Source organism: Rhinopithecus roxellana, chromosome 3 (assembly GCF_007565055.1).
Source record: "Rhinopithecus roxellana isolate Shanxi Qingling chromosome 3, ASM756505v1, whole genome shotgun sequence".
Taxonomy (NCBI): domain Eukaryota; kingdom Metazoa; phylum Chordata; class Mammalia; order Primates; family Cercopithecidae; genus Rhinopithecus; species Rhinopithecus roxellana.
In genome coordinates, this window is record NC_044551.1 from 41,179,921 (window position 1) to 41,194,831 (window position 14,911).

The 14,911-nt window shown below is 50.4% G+C and overlaps 1 protein-coding gene across 2 annotated transcripts in view; it reads left to right on the plus strand.

The window, feature by feature from the left end:
- CAMK2A (calcium/calmodulin dependent protein kinase II alpha) overlaps positions 1-14,911 on the plus strand; it is a 70,710-nt gene that overhangs the window by 20,780 nt on the left and 35,019 nt on the right. For both annotated transcript variants that reach the window (XM_010373630.2, XM_010373631.2), the window contains exons 4-7: positions 4,588-4,647; positions 12,121-12,175; positions 12,897-12,962; positions 13,083-13,155. In XM_010373630.2, the coding sequence (XP_010371932.1) occupies positions 4,588-4,647; positions 12,121-12,175; positions 12,897-12,962; positions 13,083-13,155 (254 nt within the window). The remainder of the gene's footprint in view (positions 1-4,587; positions 4,648-12,120; positions 12,176-12,896; positions 12,963-13,082; positions 13,156-14,911) is intronic.

Consider the following 14,911-nt stretch of genomic DNA (forward strand, 5'->3'; position numbering starts at 1 on the left):
CCCTCAGAGCTCTCACCATCATGGGACTCTGCTGAGATGATGGATCGATTCATCAATTAATTAATTATTAGAATGGGGCTGGGTTCAGTGGCTCACGTCTTTAATCCCAGCACTTTGGGAGGCCAAGGTGGGAGGATCACTTGAGGCCAGGAGTTCAAGACTAGCCTGGGCAATATGGTGAGACCCCCGTCTCTTTTAAAAATATAAAAAATTAGCCAGGCGTGGTGGCAGGCGCCTGTAGTCCCAGCTACTCAAGAGGGAAGCTGAGGAGTGAGAATCATCTGAGCCCAGGAAGTGGAGGCTGCAGTGAGCCGTGATCCTGCCACTGTGCTCTAACCTGGGTGATGAGAGTGAAACTGTGTCTCAAAAAAAATTATTAGAATGGGAAGCAATATAGTATAAGTAGCTATGTACATGGATTGAAATCTCAGCTCTGCCGCTTGTTTGCTATGGGATCTTGGACAGGCTGCTTAGCAGCTCTACACTACGCCCTGGGAACGTGGCAGTGACCAACAGAAAAGGTCTTGCTCTCATTGTGCCCGTTTTCTAGGGAGTGAGACTGAAAATAACATTAAACACATACGTCAGCTGGGTAGCTTCAGGTAGTGACAAGTGTTAACCAAGAAAATAAGACAGTGTATGGGGAGGTGATGCAGCAGGAGGGACACACTTAGAAAAGGCAGCCAGGGAATCTCTCCAAGGAGGTGATATTGTGCCGGGGCCTGCCTGATGAGAAGACCCAGGGAAGAGCTTTCTAGGCAGAAGGCACAGCAGGTGCAGAGGCCCTGAGGTGGGAAGGAGCTTGGTGTGTCAGGGCAGAGAGGAGGCCAGTGTGGCTGGAGCTTCCTGGCCAAGGTTAGGCCAGACCCAGGGAGGAGTTTGGATTGTGCTCTAAGTACATTGGGAAGCTGTTGGAGAGTTGGAAGCCAAGAAGTGACAGGATTTAATTGATGTTTTAAAAAGAGCTCCTTGGCGGGGCCGGGTATGGTAATCCCAGCACTTTGGGAGGGTGAGGCAGGCAGATCACAAGGTCAGGAGTTCAAGACCAGCTTGGCCAGGCCAGCATGGTGAAACCCCGTCTCTACTAAAAATACAAAAAATTAGCCTGGCATGGTGGCATGCGCCTGTACTCCCTGCTACTTGGCAGGCAGAGATTGCAGTGAGCCAAGATCGAGCCACTGCACTCCAGTCTGGGCGACAGAGTGAGACCCTGTTTCAAAAAAAAAAAGAAAAAAAAAAGAGCTCCTTGGCTGAGGGGAGGAGTGGTGGGGAAGGTGCAGGGGTAGAGGCCTCAGAGCTCTGAGTTTTCAGGTGATTTTGGTGAGTGATTTTGATAAAGGGACTATTCCTTTGTCAACAGGCCTCAGTTTCTCCATCTATATAACAGAGCACGGCCTCGGAGGTCAAAAGAAACATGGTCCCCACATGTCACATGTCCTGAGGTTCTCTGTATATTAGAAAATGAAAACACTGCAAACAGAGTTACCAGAACTATTGTATAATGTGTATGTTTACACTCAGTAGGATGAACACTTTCAACAGTGACAATGCAGGTTAATTGTACTATGCATATGATGATGATAAGACTTATAAAATCAGTTCCTAGCATTTCCATCAGTGAGGTCTGGTAACCAGACACAAGTTTAAAGTTGCATGGCCAGCGTTTTCTTCTTTCTTTTTTTTTTTTTTTGAGATGGAGTCTCGTTCTGTCGCCCAGGCTGGAGTGCAGTGGCGAGATCTCGGCTCACTGCAAGCTCTGCCTCCCGGGCTCACACCATTCTCCTGCCTCAGCCTCCCGAGTAGCTGGGACTACAGGTGCCCGCCTCCTCGCCCGGCTAGTTTTTTTTTTTTTGTAGTTTTTAGTAGAGACAGGGTTTCACCGTGTTACCCAGGATGGTCTTGATCTCCTGACCTCGTGATCTGCCCGTCTCGGCCTCCCAAAGTGCTGGGATTACAGGCTTGAGCCACTGCGCCCGGCCACGTTTTCTTCTTTCAATCTTGTCAATGTTCTCTGCTCCTGGGTAACCTCACAGGGAGAAACAGCAAAATTCCAGATTTGGGGCTCCTGCTTCCTGAATGTATAGCCTAGGCCAGAAGCCTCCTTCCCCCTCTGACAGGCCTGATCGTGACCTGCCTGAGTTCTGGTTCTGCTGCGGGTAGGATATGGGGGTAGGGCATGGGATGTGGAGCAGGGGGAGGGCCCTGCCTGGTCAGCTCTGGATGGGCATCCCCTCCTGTGCCCAGGAGTCAGCCTCCCCTCCCCTGGAGGATATGAAAGGAGCCCATGGAGGGAGGGGGAATCAAGGGATGCCCCCCAACCTGGCCCCACCTCCTCGTCCCTAGCTTGCAGCCAGTCTTCAGCTGGGGAGTTGAGCCATGGAAACGGAATTGGACTTAATTGCTTTGCTGGTGGAAAAGCCACCTTTCAGTATTGATTTTGGCTTCTGCAGCCCTTGGAGAACAGCCAGTGATTGCTCTCGTGAAGGGGGCAGGGGAAAGGGGAGCAGGATTCCTGGGGACAAGGGCTGGAACTTTCTCCATTCTCACCACGCCCCCATCCACATACCTGCCCACTCTGAGAGGGCCATGCAGGGCCAAGGTTCTAGTGTTGGCTTGGCGTCTGAGTGTTGGCATGAGTTTCTTTCTGTGGGTCTTCATTTTTCTATTTGAGAATTGGGGGCAAGTGAAGGTAGTGGTTATGAGCTGGGGCATGGAGAATAGTATAGCCCAGGATTGAAAGCCCAGCTCTGGAGTCTGACTGTCTGGGTACAAATCATGGCTCCACCGCTCACTGCAGGATTGACTTTGGGCAGGTACTTAACCTCTCTGAAGCTCTATCTCCTCTGGAAAGGCAGAAAAATGATAGTAACTTCCTCAAGGATTGTATGAGGACTTGAAAGGCATATAAAGCCCTCTGCACAGTGCTGGGCACAGAGTTTTTAAAAAGGGGTTTCTTTGCATTGGGAGTTATACCTGATATAAATGATGAATTGATGGGTGCTGACGAGTTGATGGGTGCAGCACACCAACATGGCACAAGTATACGTGTGTAACAAACCTGCACGTTATGCACATGTACCCTAGAACTTAAAGTATAATAAAAAAAAAAAAGAATTTTTTTTTAAAAAAGGGGGGTTTCTTTTTACGGTTTTGTTTGTTAAATTAAGGCGTTAACTACCAAATTGTGAAAAAAGCACCAAAATGGAAAATAGGAAATGCATTTTCAGTTCTAGCTCTGCCACCACAGAGGCTTCAGCTTGTTCAGGCTGCAGTTTCCTTGTCTATAAAATGGGGAGAGTGATGTCTCCAGCCCAGGATTGTTTAGGGGCATGGAGTAGGGTCATGTGTCCCACTGTTCCCAGCAGCTGGAGAATCAGAAGCCACAGTGGCAGATCCCGAGCAAGGCCTTTCTCCTGGGTGTGTGGAGAGTCCCAGGAGACTCGCACAGCAGTCCAGAAGGCAGGTGGGAGAGCTCTGGGTGGGCCCCCGCAGATTATTTGGGGCTCTTTGTGTCCCTGGTCCCAGAGTCTCCTGAAAGGGAGGTGGCTTCTGGGAATTAACACAGCCCTCTGGAAGAATAGTCAGTCACTCCCTTAGAAAGACATTCATTCAATCATTTATTCTTTCATTTGGTTATTTCTTTTCTCTTCTTTTTTTTTTATTTTTTTGAGACAAAGTCTCGCTCTGTCGCCTAGGCTGGAGTACAGTGGCATGATCTCAGCTCACTCCAAACTCCACCTTCAAGCAATTCTCCTGCCTCAGCCTCCTGAGCAGCTGGGATTACAGGCACCTGCCATCACACCCAGCTAATTTTTGTATTTTTAGTAGAGACGGGGTTTCACCATGTTGCCCAGGCTGGTCTCGAACTCCTGAGCTCAAGTGAGCCACCTGCCTCGGCCTCTCAACGTGTTGGGATTATAGGCGTGAGCCACCGCACCCAGCTTCATTCAGTTATTTCTTGAGGACCTAGTACGTGCCAGGTATTTGGGTAGATGTCAGGGGTACAACAGAGACCAAGTCCCTGCCCTCAAGGAACTAGATATCCATGAGACTGAGTGCGTCATGCTGTTCAGGGGCTCTGAAAGCACAGAGGATGGGCCCCTGCCTGCTGCCAGGGGCCTGAGACTAAGGATTGGTAGGAGTGAGTGATGGCCAATGAACGGCAGGTGGGAGGTAGAGGAAGTGTTTCAAGCTGAGAGGACTGCATGTGCAATTCTCTCCTGAAGTGAGAGGGCCCAGCAGGGCCTGCTTGTAGAGGTGAAGTCAGCCATTTAGTCTGGCCAGAGTATAGGGCCTGAGGAACAGGCCTGGAGGAGTCTTAGAGAAACCTCACATTTTAGAGCCGTGAAAAGGGAGGCCAGAGAGGGTGAGGGATGTGCTTTAGTCACTGCAACCCAGGCCTCTTCCTCTTTCCACTGCACCCCATGGTCTTCCTGGAGAACTCAGAGGCCCTGGCCAGAAGGTGAGCTTTCCCAGCCCCCAGGGGCTGCCCTGGGAGGTGGAGATAGTACGAGGCTTTGAGGAGCGGGAGATGGAGGGTGGTGGTTCCTCCTTCACCCGGGACTCACCTGAGTCTCTGTGTTTCAGACCATCAGAAGCTGGAGCGTGAAGCCCGCATATGCCGCCTGCTGAAGCACCCCAACATTGGTGAGCCTTGCGGGATGAGAGGGGCGCGGGGGGCCAGGCCCTGCTCCCCTGCCCACTCTGGCATGTGGGTGTTTGCGGGCTGGGTGGAGAGCAGCTGCTCTCTTCTCTGGGGATGGAGGCAGCAGAGATGGGAAAGGGGGCGTCTTTAATGGTTTCCACATTCCTCAGAGCCAGCTTGTTTCGGGGGAAGGTGAAGAAAGGCCCTTCCTCCCATCCCACACTGCCGGCAGCCTCCTTCAGAAAAGCTGTTTCAGGAAAACTTCTAAAGCTCTGGGAGAGATGAAAATAGGCCAGGGGGAAACGCTTGGCCTTGACCGCTGTGGCCCTTTCCCCAAACCCACCCTCATGCTGATTCAGCCTGGCACAGTGGCCCTGCCCTCCTCCCTCAACCTGGCACCTGCCTGCCTACAGGGGCAAGCTCCAACTCAGGCCCTGGCCCGCAGGCCGGGCACGGGCTGTGTGGAGAGGCTGGGCCATGGCAGGCTGGGACAGAGCCAGGGTAGCAGAACCCGTGGGGATGGGCTCTGAAACAACACCTCACTGCCTGGCCCCCTTCTTCAGCCCTTGTGCAATTGGGGGCTGATCCCTGCCTATCAGGGTCCTGAGTCATGAGGGCAGGAAGTGTGGCTTTGAGAGCTAATTCTGTCAGGGAATTGCTCTGGGACCTTGGGCAGGAGCACTGTCCTCTCTGAATCACTTTCCCCCATCCTCATGAAGGAAGGGCTGTCTGGACCAGCGTCTTGGGCACCTTGTGAAAAGGTAGACTCAGATTCACTGGGCCTGGTGTAGGGCCGGGATTTTGCAGTTCTAACATGCTCTGAGGAGGTGCCAAGCCTGCTGACTCATAGACCACACTGAGGAGCAGGGCCTAGGTGATCGCTAAGGACTCTTCTGACTCTGACAGCCACCACGCCTTCTCACAAGGCAGGGAAGCCTCTCTCCGTGCCCAGGGCCCCAAGGGTTAACTCTCCTGCCAGGGAGAAGCATCTCCATCTGCTATTTATACCCGGAAGGCACCTCCCCTTCCCTGAACAAACAGCAGCCAGAGGCTCCAGGACCAGCATCAGAGAGACAGCCTGCGGCTGGCAGGGAGCAGCCCTGGTTCAACCCTGGTCCCTGACCTACTAATGTCCTGTGGCAGCCCCTGCCCATTCCAGGCCCCCAGCCCCCGAGCCGTGTGATGGAGCGGGTTAGGAGTGATCTCTGACTGTAAGATCTTATGATCCTTACAGAGGCTACCAGCTCCGGTGGAAGGAGGGGAGTGTGTGTGTGTGACAGTGTGTGGAGTGTGTGAGTGAATGTGTGTGTGCATGAGTGTGTGAGTGAATGTGTGCATGTGAGTGTATGTGTGTATGTGACTGTGTGTGAGTGTGTGTATGTGACAGTGTTGGAGTGTGTGTGAATGTGTGTGAAGGCGTGTGAGTGTGTGTATGTGACAGTGTTGGATTGTGTGTGAATGCCGTGTACGTGTGTGTGAATGTAAGTGTGTGAAGGTGTGTATGTCTGTGTAAGTGTGTGTGCGTGAATGTGTGTATGTGAGTGTGAGTGTATGTGAGTGTGTGGAGTGTGTGCACGTGGGTGTGTGTGTGAATGTGTGTATGTGAGTCTGTGTAAATGTGTGTGTGAATGTGTGTGTGAATTCATGTGTGTGAATTCATGTATGTGAGTGTGAATGTGTGTGTGAGTGTGTGAATGTGTGTGCGTGTGTTGCTGCACAACTGCAGCTGTCTCAGGTCAACACTGCCTCCTCATGTTTGCACCTCCCTCTCCCTCTCATTCCCAGCTATAAAATGGGAAGCAGTAGGTTATGGCTTTGGAGAGTGTGTGTGAATGTGTGCATGTGAGTGTATGTGTGTATGTGACTGCGTGTGACTGCCAGCAGTAGGTTATGGCTTTGGAGATGACGGACTACAGTTGAAATCCTGGGTTTGCTGCTTCATTGCTGTGTGACCCTGGACATGTTGCTCAACCACTTTGAAGCTCAGTTTTGTCTGGAAAATGGAACTGATACCTATCTCATAGGATTGTGATGATTAAATAGACCATAGCATGATAACAGTCATTATCATTAAGCTGCCCCCCTTTTCCCCAGTCAACCCTTCCCTCAGAACAACCTTGCCTGAAGATATCCTCTTGCCTGAAACTCCATATGATTGTCTTTCCTCGGGGCCATCAGGATTTTTAGTGGTCACTGGAGGCACTATATATAACATGGTGGTTAGGAGAATGGGGTTTGCAGTCAGACACCAAGTTTCAATCTCAGCTCTGCCGTTAACTAAGTGTTTGAGCTTGGGCAGACTGTGAAGCTCTTAGCCTCAGTATCCTCCTCTGTGAAGTGGGGATAATCACAGCACCCACCTTATAGGACTATTGGGAGGGTAAAATGAGATAGTGCAAGTAAAACACTTGGCACAAAACCTAGCATGTGGTAAATGCTCAGAAATGGTAGCTATCATTATCATCATCATTACTGAGTCATTTACTCCTTCCTTCATTCACCTGATGTCAGGTGCATCGTAGACCCACCCCATGCCAAGGTCTCTGCTAGGCACTCAGAATGTGCAGGAGAAGTGAGGATGGGGGATGGGAGTGGGGGTGGTGGCTGATGCACAGGCAGGGCTGGAAAGCAGAGCTGAGCAGCCAGCACAGGAAGACCCCAGAGGAGCTTTGAGCTGCTATCAGGGCTGGAAGGTTCCTTGGGGGGTGCACTTTCCTGATCCTCCAAGCATCTTCCTTCAAAATTGTAATCTTCCCAAAGACGTGCAAAGGGGTACAGATGTGGCCTCAAAACCCGAAAGGTGAGTTTGTCCCTAGAGAAGCTGGACTGAGTCCTGTTCAGCCTGCTTGGCCAATCTGGACAAGGTTACTACTGGTCACTGCTTCTGTGTGGCCACTGCCCAGTCCCCAGGGGACCAAGTCAGTGAGGTCCCTGGCTCAGCACAGGTCAGTCCAACTGTGTTGCGCACAAAGCCTCCCAGATCCTTCTTGGGAGAGGTCAGTAACCTGCTGTTTGTGCCATCACCACCTGCAGATGAGGGAGACGCCAGAAGGCCACCCCAAGGCACAGGGGACTTGGACTGTGCTAGGCACAACCTGAAAGTTTAGTAGGTGATTTGTGGTGGGGAAGGGAAGCATGGTAGGTCAGTGATGAAGATGACAATATCTCCATTTATTGAACTCTTCCTAGTGCCAGGTACTGTGCTAAGTGGTTTACATTAATGACCACAGCAGTCCAATGGTATTAGCACTACTGTTTGGAAGGGAGGCTCAGAGAGGTTAAGTCATTTGCCCATAGCTACATAGCTTGTAAGAAGTGGATCTGGGAGACGAACTCAGCAAGTCTGACTCCAGAGCCCTTGTTCCTAGTCCTTCTATTTAGCTTCCCAAGTGGATATCACAAATGTGGTGTCAGGGGGACACAAAAATAAGGGAACAAGTACTGTTCTTCAACCTCCAAGAAAAAAATGCACTGTTGGAAAATCACAGGCATGCCAGAAGTGCATGAATCAAGCTTCACAAATAAAAAGCTAGGTTACAGATTTGTTTGTTCTATGACAATATTTTAAACAGTCAAAAGTGACAGAATGACTCAATGGGTGCAGACACGTCAGTCACTCCACCGGGAGGCAGGACCGTGATGATAGCCTATGGCCCTTGAATTTTGGGTTCTGGCTGAGTCGTTCCTCAGGCAGCCTCCACTGATGGGAAGGGAGGCTTTGTGTGTGAAAACAGCCCTGAAACAAGAAATCCTGTCTCCTGGCCTCTGAGGTGTGCCTCGACCTCAGGGACTGAAGCCAACTCTAGTGTCATCACGTGTGTGGTGCACTGCAAAAGTAGGGGCTGAATTCCAACCATTGTGCCCCTTACCATCAACACAAAGGCACCATCTGAGTGAGAGTCAGGTCTGGAGAAAACCTCCCTCAATTCTGTCAATTTCCCTGAGACCCGAGGACATTCTCTAAAGGGGCTGAGGCCCCGGGTCAGAGGGTAGATCTGGGACCCCAGTCTTTTTGGGCTCCTTCCAAAGCCTATTGCCGTGATTCTAAAAGCCCTTTCTGAGATGATTCTGGCTGTAGCTTGGCTTCTCAGAGCTTCTTACACTCAGGAAAGGGAAGTTAGAGACCATGGCCCACCAGAAAGAATAGGAGAGGGTTCACTTCCCAGAGGGCATGTGGAGGAAGACAGGGAGAGGGAAGAGTCTTTTGCAAAACTTTACCTTGATACACTAACAATACAAGTTTATTGCAGATAAATGAGAAGACAAATACTTTTTAAAGTATCTCCAATAACCTCACATCTAGAATTAACATTTAATGATATGTGCTACCATATGATATATGATATATGTGCCTTCTCAAATACTGTATACTTACATATATCATCTTAGGTCAGGTTCCCTGGAAGCAGAGCCTGAGTCAGGGATTCAGGTGCTGTTAGCATCCCACACTCCAGCACGTGGGGTTTGGATGCACCAACTTACCAAAGGGGTTCTGGGCAGGGCCCGGGTATAGAATTGCCAGATTCTACACACCAAAAATACAGTTAAATACACATTTATGCTTTTGTTTTGTTTTGTTTTGAGACGGAGTCTCACCCTGTCACCTAGGCTGGAGTGCAGTGGCATGATCCCGACTCACTGCAAGCTCCACCTCCTGGGTTCATGCCATTCTCCTGCCTCAGCCTCCTGAGCCTGCCCACCACCATGCCCAGCTAATTTTGTTTTGTATTTTTAGTAGAGACAGAGTTTCACTGTGTTAGCCAGGATGGTCTCGATCTCCTGACCTCATGATCCGCCCGCCTCAGCCTCCCAAAGTGCTGGGATTACAGTCGTGAACCACCACGCCTGGCCAATACACATGTATACTTTAAAAATTAAGCCTGTGTTTACTTTGAAATGTACTAAAAATTAAATAAATCAATGGACAGAGGAGTGGATAGAAACGTAGTAACAAGTATAGGAAAACATTAATGATAGAACCTAGGTAGTAGGCATCTAGGCGTTCACTTACTTGTATGTTTGAATTTTATTTATTTATTTATTTATCTATTTATTTATTTATTTATTTATTTATTTTTTGAGATGGTGCCTTACTCTGACGCCCAGGCTGGAGTGCAGTGGCGTGATCTCAGCTTACTGCAACCTCCATCTCCCAGGTTCAAGCAATTCTCCTGCCTCAGCCTCCCAAGTAGCTGGGACTACAGGCGTCTGCCACCACACCCAGCTAATTTTTGTATTTTTAATAGAGACAATGTTTTGCCATGTTGGCCATGCTGGTCTCAAACTCCTGACCTCAGGTGATCTGCCTGCCTTGGCCTCCCAAAGTGCTGGGATTACAGGCGTGAGCCACTGCGCCTGCCTGAATTTTTTATAATAAAATGTTGAAAGGAATTAAAGCAGAATTACATGTGCCTTTAAGATTTAAGATTTTGCTTTAGAATATATTTAAAACATCTTTTAGTTATTATTTATAAATATGTGTCATCATTAAAGAATGTTTTAAATTTTCATTTTATTATTATTATATATTATTATTATTATTATTATTATTATTATTATTATTTTGAGACATTCTCACTCTATTACCCAGGCTGGAATGCAGTGGGGCAATCTTGGCTCACTGCAACCTCCGCCTCCTGGGCTCAAACAACCCTCCCACCTTAGCTTCCCAAGTAGTTGGGACGACAAGTGCCTGCCACCATGCCCAACTAATTTTTGTATTGTTTGTAGAGATGTTTCTAGAGGTGTTTCGTCATGTTGCCCAGATTGGTCTTGAATTCCTGAGCTCAAGTGATCCACCCGCCTCGGCCTCCCATAGTGCTGGGATTACAGGGTGAGCCACTGCACCTGGCCTAAATTTTTATTTTTTTTATTTTATCTTATTTTATTTTAGTTTTTATTTTTTTGAGACAGAGTCTTGCTTTGTTGCTCAGGCTGGAGTGCAGTGGCACGATCTCGGCTCTCTGCAACCTCCGCCTCCTGGGCTCAAGCAATTCTTCTGCCTCAGCGTCTGGCGTAGCTGGGATTATAAGTGTGCGCCACCACGCCCAGCTAATTTTTTTATTGTATTTTTAGTAGAGACGGCGTTTCACCATGTTGCCCAGGCTGGTCTCAAACTCCTGACCTCAGGTGATCCACCTGCTTCGGCCTCCCAAAGTGCTGGGATTACAGGTGTGAGCCACTGCTCCCAGCCTAAATTTTCATTTTAATCTGTGCCCCTTCCCTCTCCATCTCTGGAGCCCATCCACCTCTCCCTACAGGCACCAGCTCTGGGGTATCTGATGCCTGCCTCTCTCCAAACTTCATGTGCAATTATGAGAGCCATAAACAATTCAGGGGACTCAATGTTGAGTCAGAAATATATGCACCTGGCAAACATTCAGATGGCACTAGGATTCATAGTGAAAAGTGAGTCTCCTCTCATGACCCAGCTCCCCCAATTCCCCTCCCCAGAGGTGCCCCCAGTGCCTGCTTCTCTGTATTCTTCCAGAGAGACGTATGCCATATATAAACTTAAATACATCCTTTAAAAAAGTACTACGCATACTGTTTTGCACTTGGCTTTTTCACCAAGCAACATAATTTGGAGATGACTCTGAACGAATAGATACATAACTGCCGCATTATTTTAGCAGCTGTGCCATTTTCCATTGTGCGGATGAATCGTCATTCACCGAGCCAGCACGCCCCTGCATGGACATTTTTAGGCTGCGGTGCGGGGAAGGATGTGAGCCCTGTCTTGTGAGAACTTGCTCTTGACTGACAGGATGCGGTCCCAGAGTCAGCTCCAGGACTCAGGCCCTTCCTTCTAATAGCTCAGGGGTGCATGCTGGGAGCCCTGGGCTCCTGGGAGCTTTGCCTCTGTTCTGGGTAAATGGGGTGTGAAGAGATGACAGCTCCTCAGCATGCCAGAACACAGGGACCCTGTCACTCCTGCCTCTGGCCTCCGTGCTCCATTATCTCCTCAGACTTGGGAGCAGAGCAGGATATTAGCTCAGGCAGCACTGAGTGAGCACCAACTGCATGCCTCCTGGAACTCTCATAACAAACCTGCAAGTCCAGGGGTTTCATTTTCATTGTCCAGGCAAGGAAAGAGAGGCTCAGAAAGGCCTAGCAACTTGCCTGAAGTCACACTGGCTAGTAAGTGGCAGACATTGGAGCCACAGGCTTTCCATGACTTAGGCCTGCCCAGCAACTAAAGAGGGTTTCGGAGAGGGGAGGGCACTAAATTCTGACCTAAACAGGCATTTTTCGTGTTTAAGCCCAGCTCCCTTTCAGTAATGCCCGAGGTCTATTCGGACTCAATGCAGTGAGCCCTTGTTCGATGGCACTTGTCAAAGCACCTGGCACCTGGTGTGTACTCAGTGACTGTCTGGGAGTGTGGGGTGTTGGATATACAGGGGAGGGGAGAGAGGGAGGGCGGGCCTGGGCAGCAGTGTGTCCCGCTGTAACCAACTGCCTCGCACCGCCCACAGTCCGACTCCATGACAGCATCTCAGAGGAAGGACACCACTACCTGATCTTCGACCTGTGAGTTTGGCCCCGCCCTGGGATGTGCCAAGGATGTCGGGGCAGCCTAATCAGGGATGGCCTCACTGGCCCTCTTGGGATGAATTCCCTCTTGTGGTCCAGAGTTTCCCCAAATGTGGTGGGCCTGCCACCCAAGCAGTGCAAGCTGACTTTCCTAAAACACCAACAAACACTTTTAGCTTTCATCCCATGTTTATTTTTGCTTCTCTTCTATTTGTGGCCAGTGATGCTGGTTTTCCATTTTCAGTGGCAATATAAAGTTTCCTTCTGGAATATGCTTAATTTTTTTTTTTGAAGAGTGTTGATTCAAAGAGAAGCGATAATGAAATGTTAGGCCACAGTAGTTCCTGGTATGGCAATGAAAATTAGTGATGGGGCCAGTCTCATCGATAAAAAATAGCCCTTGAGATATTAATCATGGGGGAGGCCATAGGCTTCCTAATGAGCCTAGTGATGTGCTCTGAGTGTCCCTAACCTCTGGACTCCAACCTGGGTTAGGTGGGGAAGAAGGGCCAGGGATGGAGGAGGAGAGAGGACTGGAGTCAATGGAAGGGTGCTCTGGAAGACTGGAAGGGGATTGCAGCAGGGGACACCCCAGTGACCCTGGGGCCCCCCCTTTTGTGGCTGAGGTCCTGAGGTCCCTGGTCCCCATCCTTAGCTTCCTGGAGACTCCTCCACCTGTTGCCTCTATTGGAGAGTGATTCCGTGCCTGTCTCCCCAGGGTCACTGGTGGGGAACTGTTTGAAGATATCGTGGCCCGGGAGTATTACAGTGAGGCGGATGCCAGGTGAGTATCAGCTGCTGCCTGGCAATGGCACCTGGGGACAGGGCACTCTTGCCTGCTGTCAGCTTCCCAGGGGAGGCCTGTGCTCACACCACCGTGACCCCTTCCTCTCTCTCTCCCTAGTCACTGTATCCAGCAGATCCTGGAGGCTGTGCTGCACTGCCACCAGATGGGGGTGGTGCACCGGGACCTGAAGGTGAGCAACCCAGCGTGGGTGTGGCTCACCCTGGGAGCCCCTCTCTCCTCTGCATGTCCCTATTCCTGCAGAGCCGGACATGATCAGAATCCCTTTAATTTCTCTGTGTTAGGCTGGAAGATGGGGTGGGCGAGATTATTTTTGCTACTGTTCAGATGAGGAAACTGAGCTCAGGAAGGTAGAGCATCTGTGTTTGGCCCCCTGCTCTTCCAACTCCCAGCCCACGTGCTTTGTGCCAGGATGGGTGAGCTGCAGTTACGCTGTCATGATTGGCTATAGTGGGTGAGGAGGAAGGCAGGCTGGGTCCAAATCTCAACCAGGCCACCTTCTAGCCATGCAGCCTTTAGTAGCATGACCTTCCTGAACCTCAGATTCTTTACAATGGGGGTTGCCATAGCAACCTCTGCAAAGGGTTGGTGAGGATGTGAAATGAGATAGCACAGGGCCTGGTATACAGATACATTATTAGTCTTGTTCCTGCATCTCTGGCAGGCCAGGGGAGAAGAAAACCCAGACTCTAGTCCCATGCAGTTCTCCTTCCTTTTACCTGAAGGAGGTTGCAGAGTCTAGGACTGGCACCAGCTGCATGGTCTTGCCCCTTCAGCAGGGATTTCATGGATCTCCGCTACTGAGCTTCATGGTATCAGTGGCTGGTAGTTCATATTGTCTCCATTTTGCAGAGCAGGAAACTAAGGCCTAAAGAGTTCAAGCAATTTGCCCAAGAACATGCAGTTCAATTGTCCTGAGCTAGGGTGGGGGATCTCTGGCCTTCTAACCCCAGATCCTGTGACCTTGGGAGTCTGGTGCCAAAAGACCACTCTATCCAGCTCCTACTTCCTCAGCAACCCCTTCTAGGGTGACCCTGCCAGAGGTCCATCAAACCTCTGCTTTTTGTTCTTCAGTGACGGCAAGCTCACTTCCCATGGGGTATCCCCTTGCACCACTAGGGGACGCTGTTCCCTGCTGGAGAGGCTTTGCCCTGAACCTCAGTTCTCAGTTTAGAACCACACAGAGACCAAACCTCCAGCTTGGAAGAGCCCTAGAGGAATTCCAGCAGCTTTGTTGTAGCTGCTAAGTCCTCTGCAGGGTGTACCCACCCCTGCCACAGTCCCCCTGGAATGTGATTTCCAGGCCATCCTCATCCTGGGCACCCTCCCTGGGCATGCTTCCACTGGTCTGGGTCCCTCTTTGGGGCACAGTGCTCTGAAGAGAGCCCCTGCCCCTCTCTGACTGTCTTGGGCAGGCCATGGCTTCTCTCCTGAGCCCTAGGCAAGCTCCCTGTGGCTCAGTCTAGATGAGACACGTGTGCATTCGAAGAGGGTCTCCAGCCAGACTGCAGGGCGGCTCTCCCAGAGGGCCTGTTCCCATTATAGCTGCAGCCCCTGCACTGGAGGAGGAAGGAGGAGAGGCAGCCCAAATTTAGGCCACTCTGGATACAATAATTAGTGACACATTCATCAAATCAGGGCAGGACAGCTACGGAGACCCAGGACATGTTAGGAACATTGTCCCCAGAGGACAAAGGAGGCCTTTGAGCCAGGCGGAGGGAGCTATATTTGTTTGGGTCCAGCCTAGCTTTAGACAGGGAAAGGTCAGAGGTGGGGCCCTTCAGAAGTCCCACTGGGAAGGGGATCAGAGGAGGACTCAAAACCAACAGTCTTCAGAGACTCTGAGCCCCTCCGCAAGCAGAAAATAGGAGTACTAACATTTACCAAACACTTACCGCAGGCCACAGCGAAGTGCTTACACAGATTAT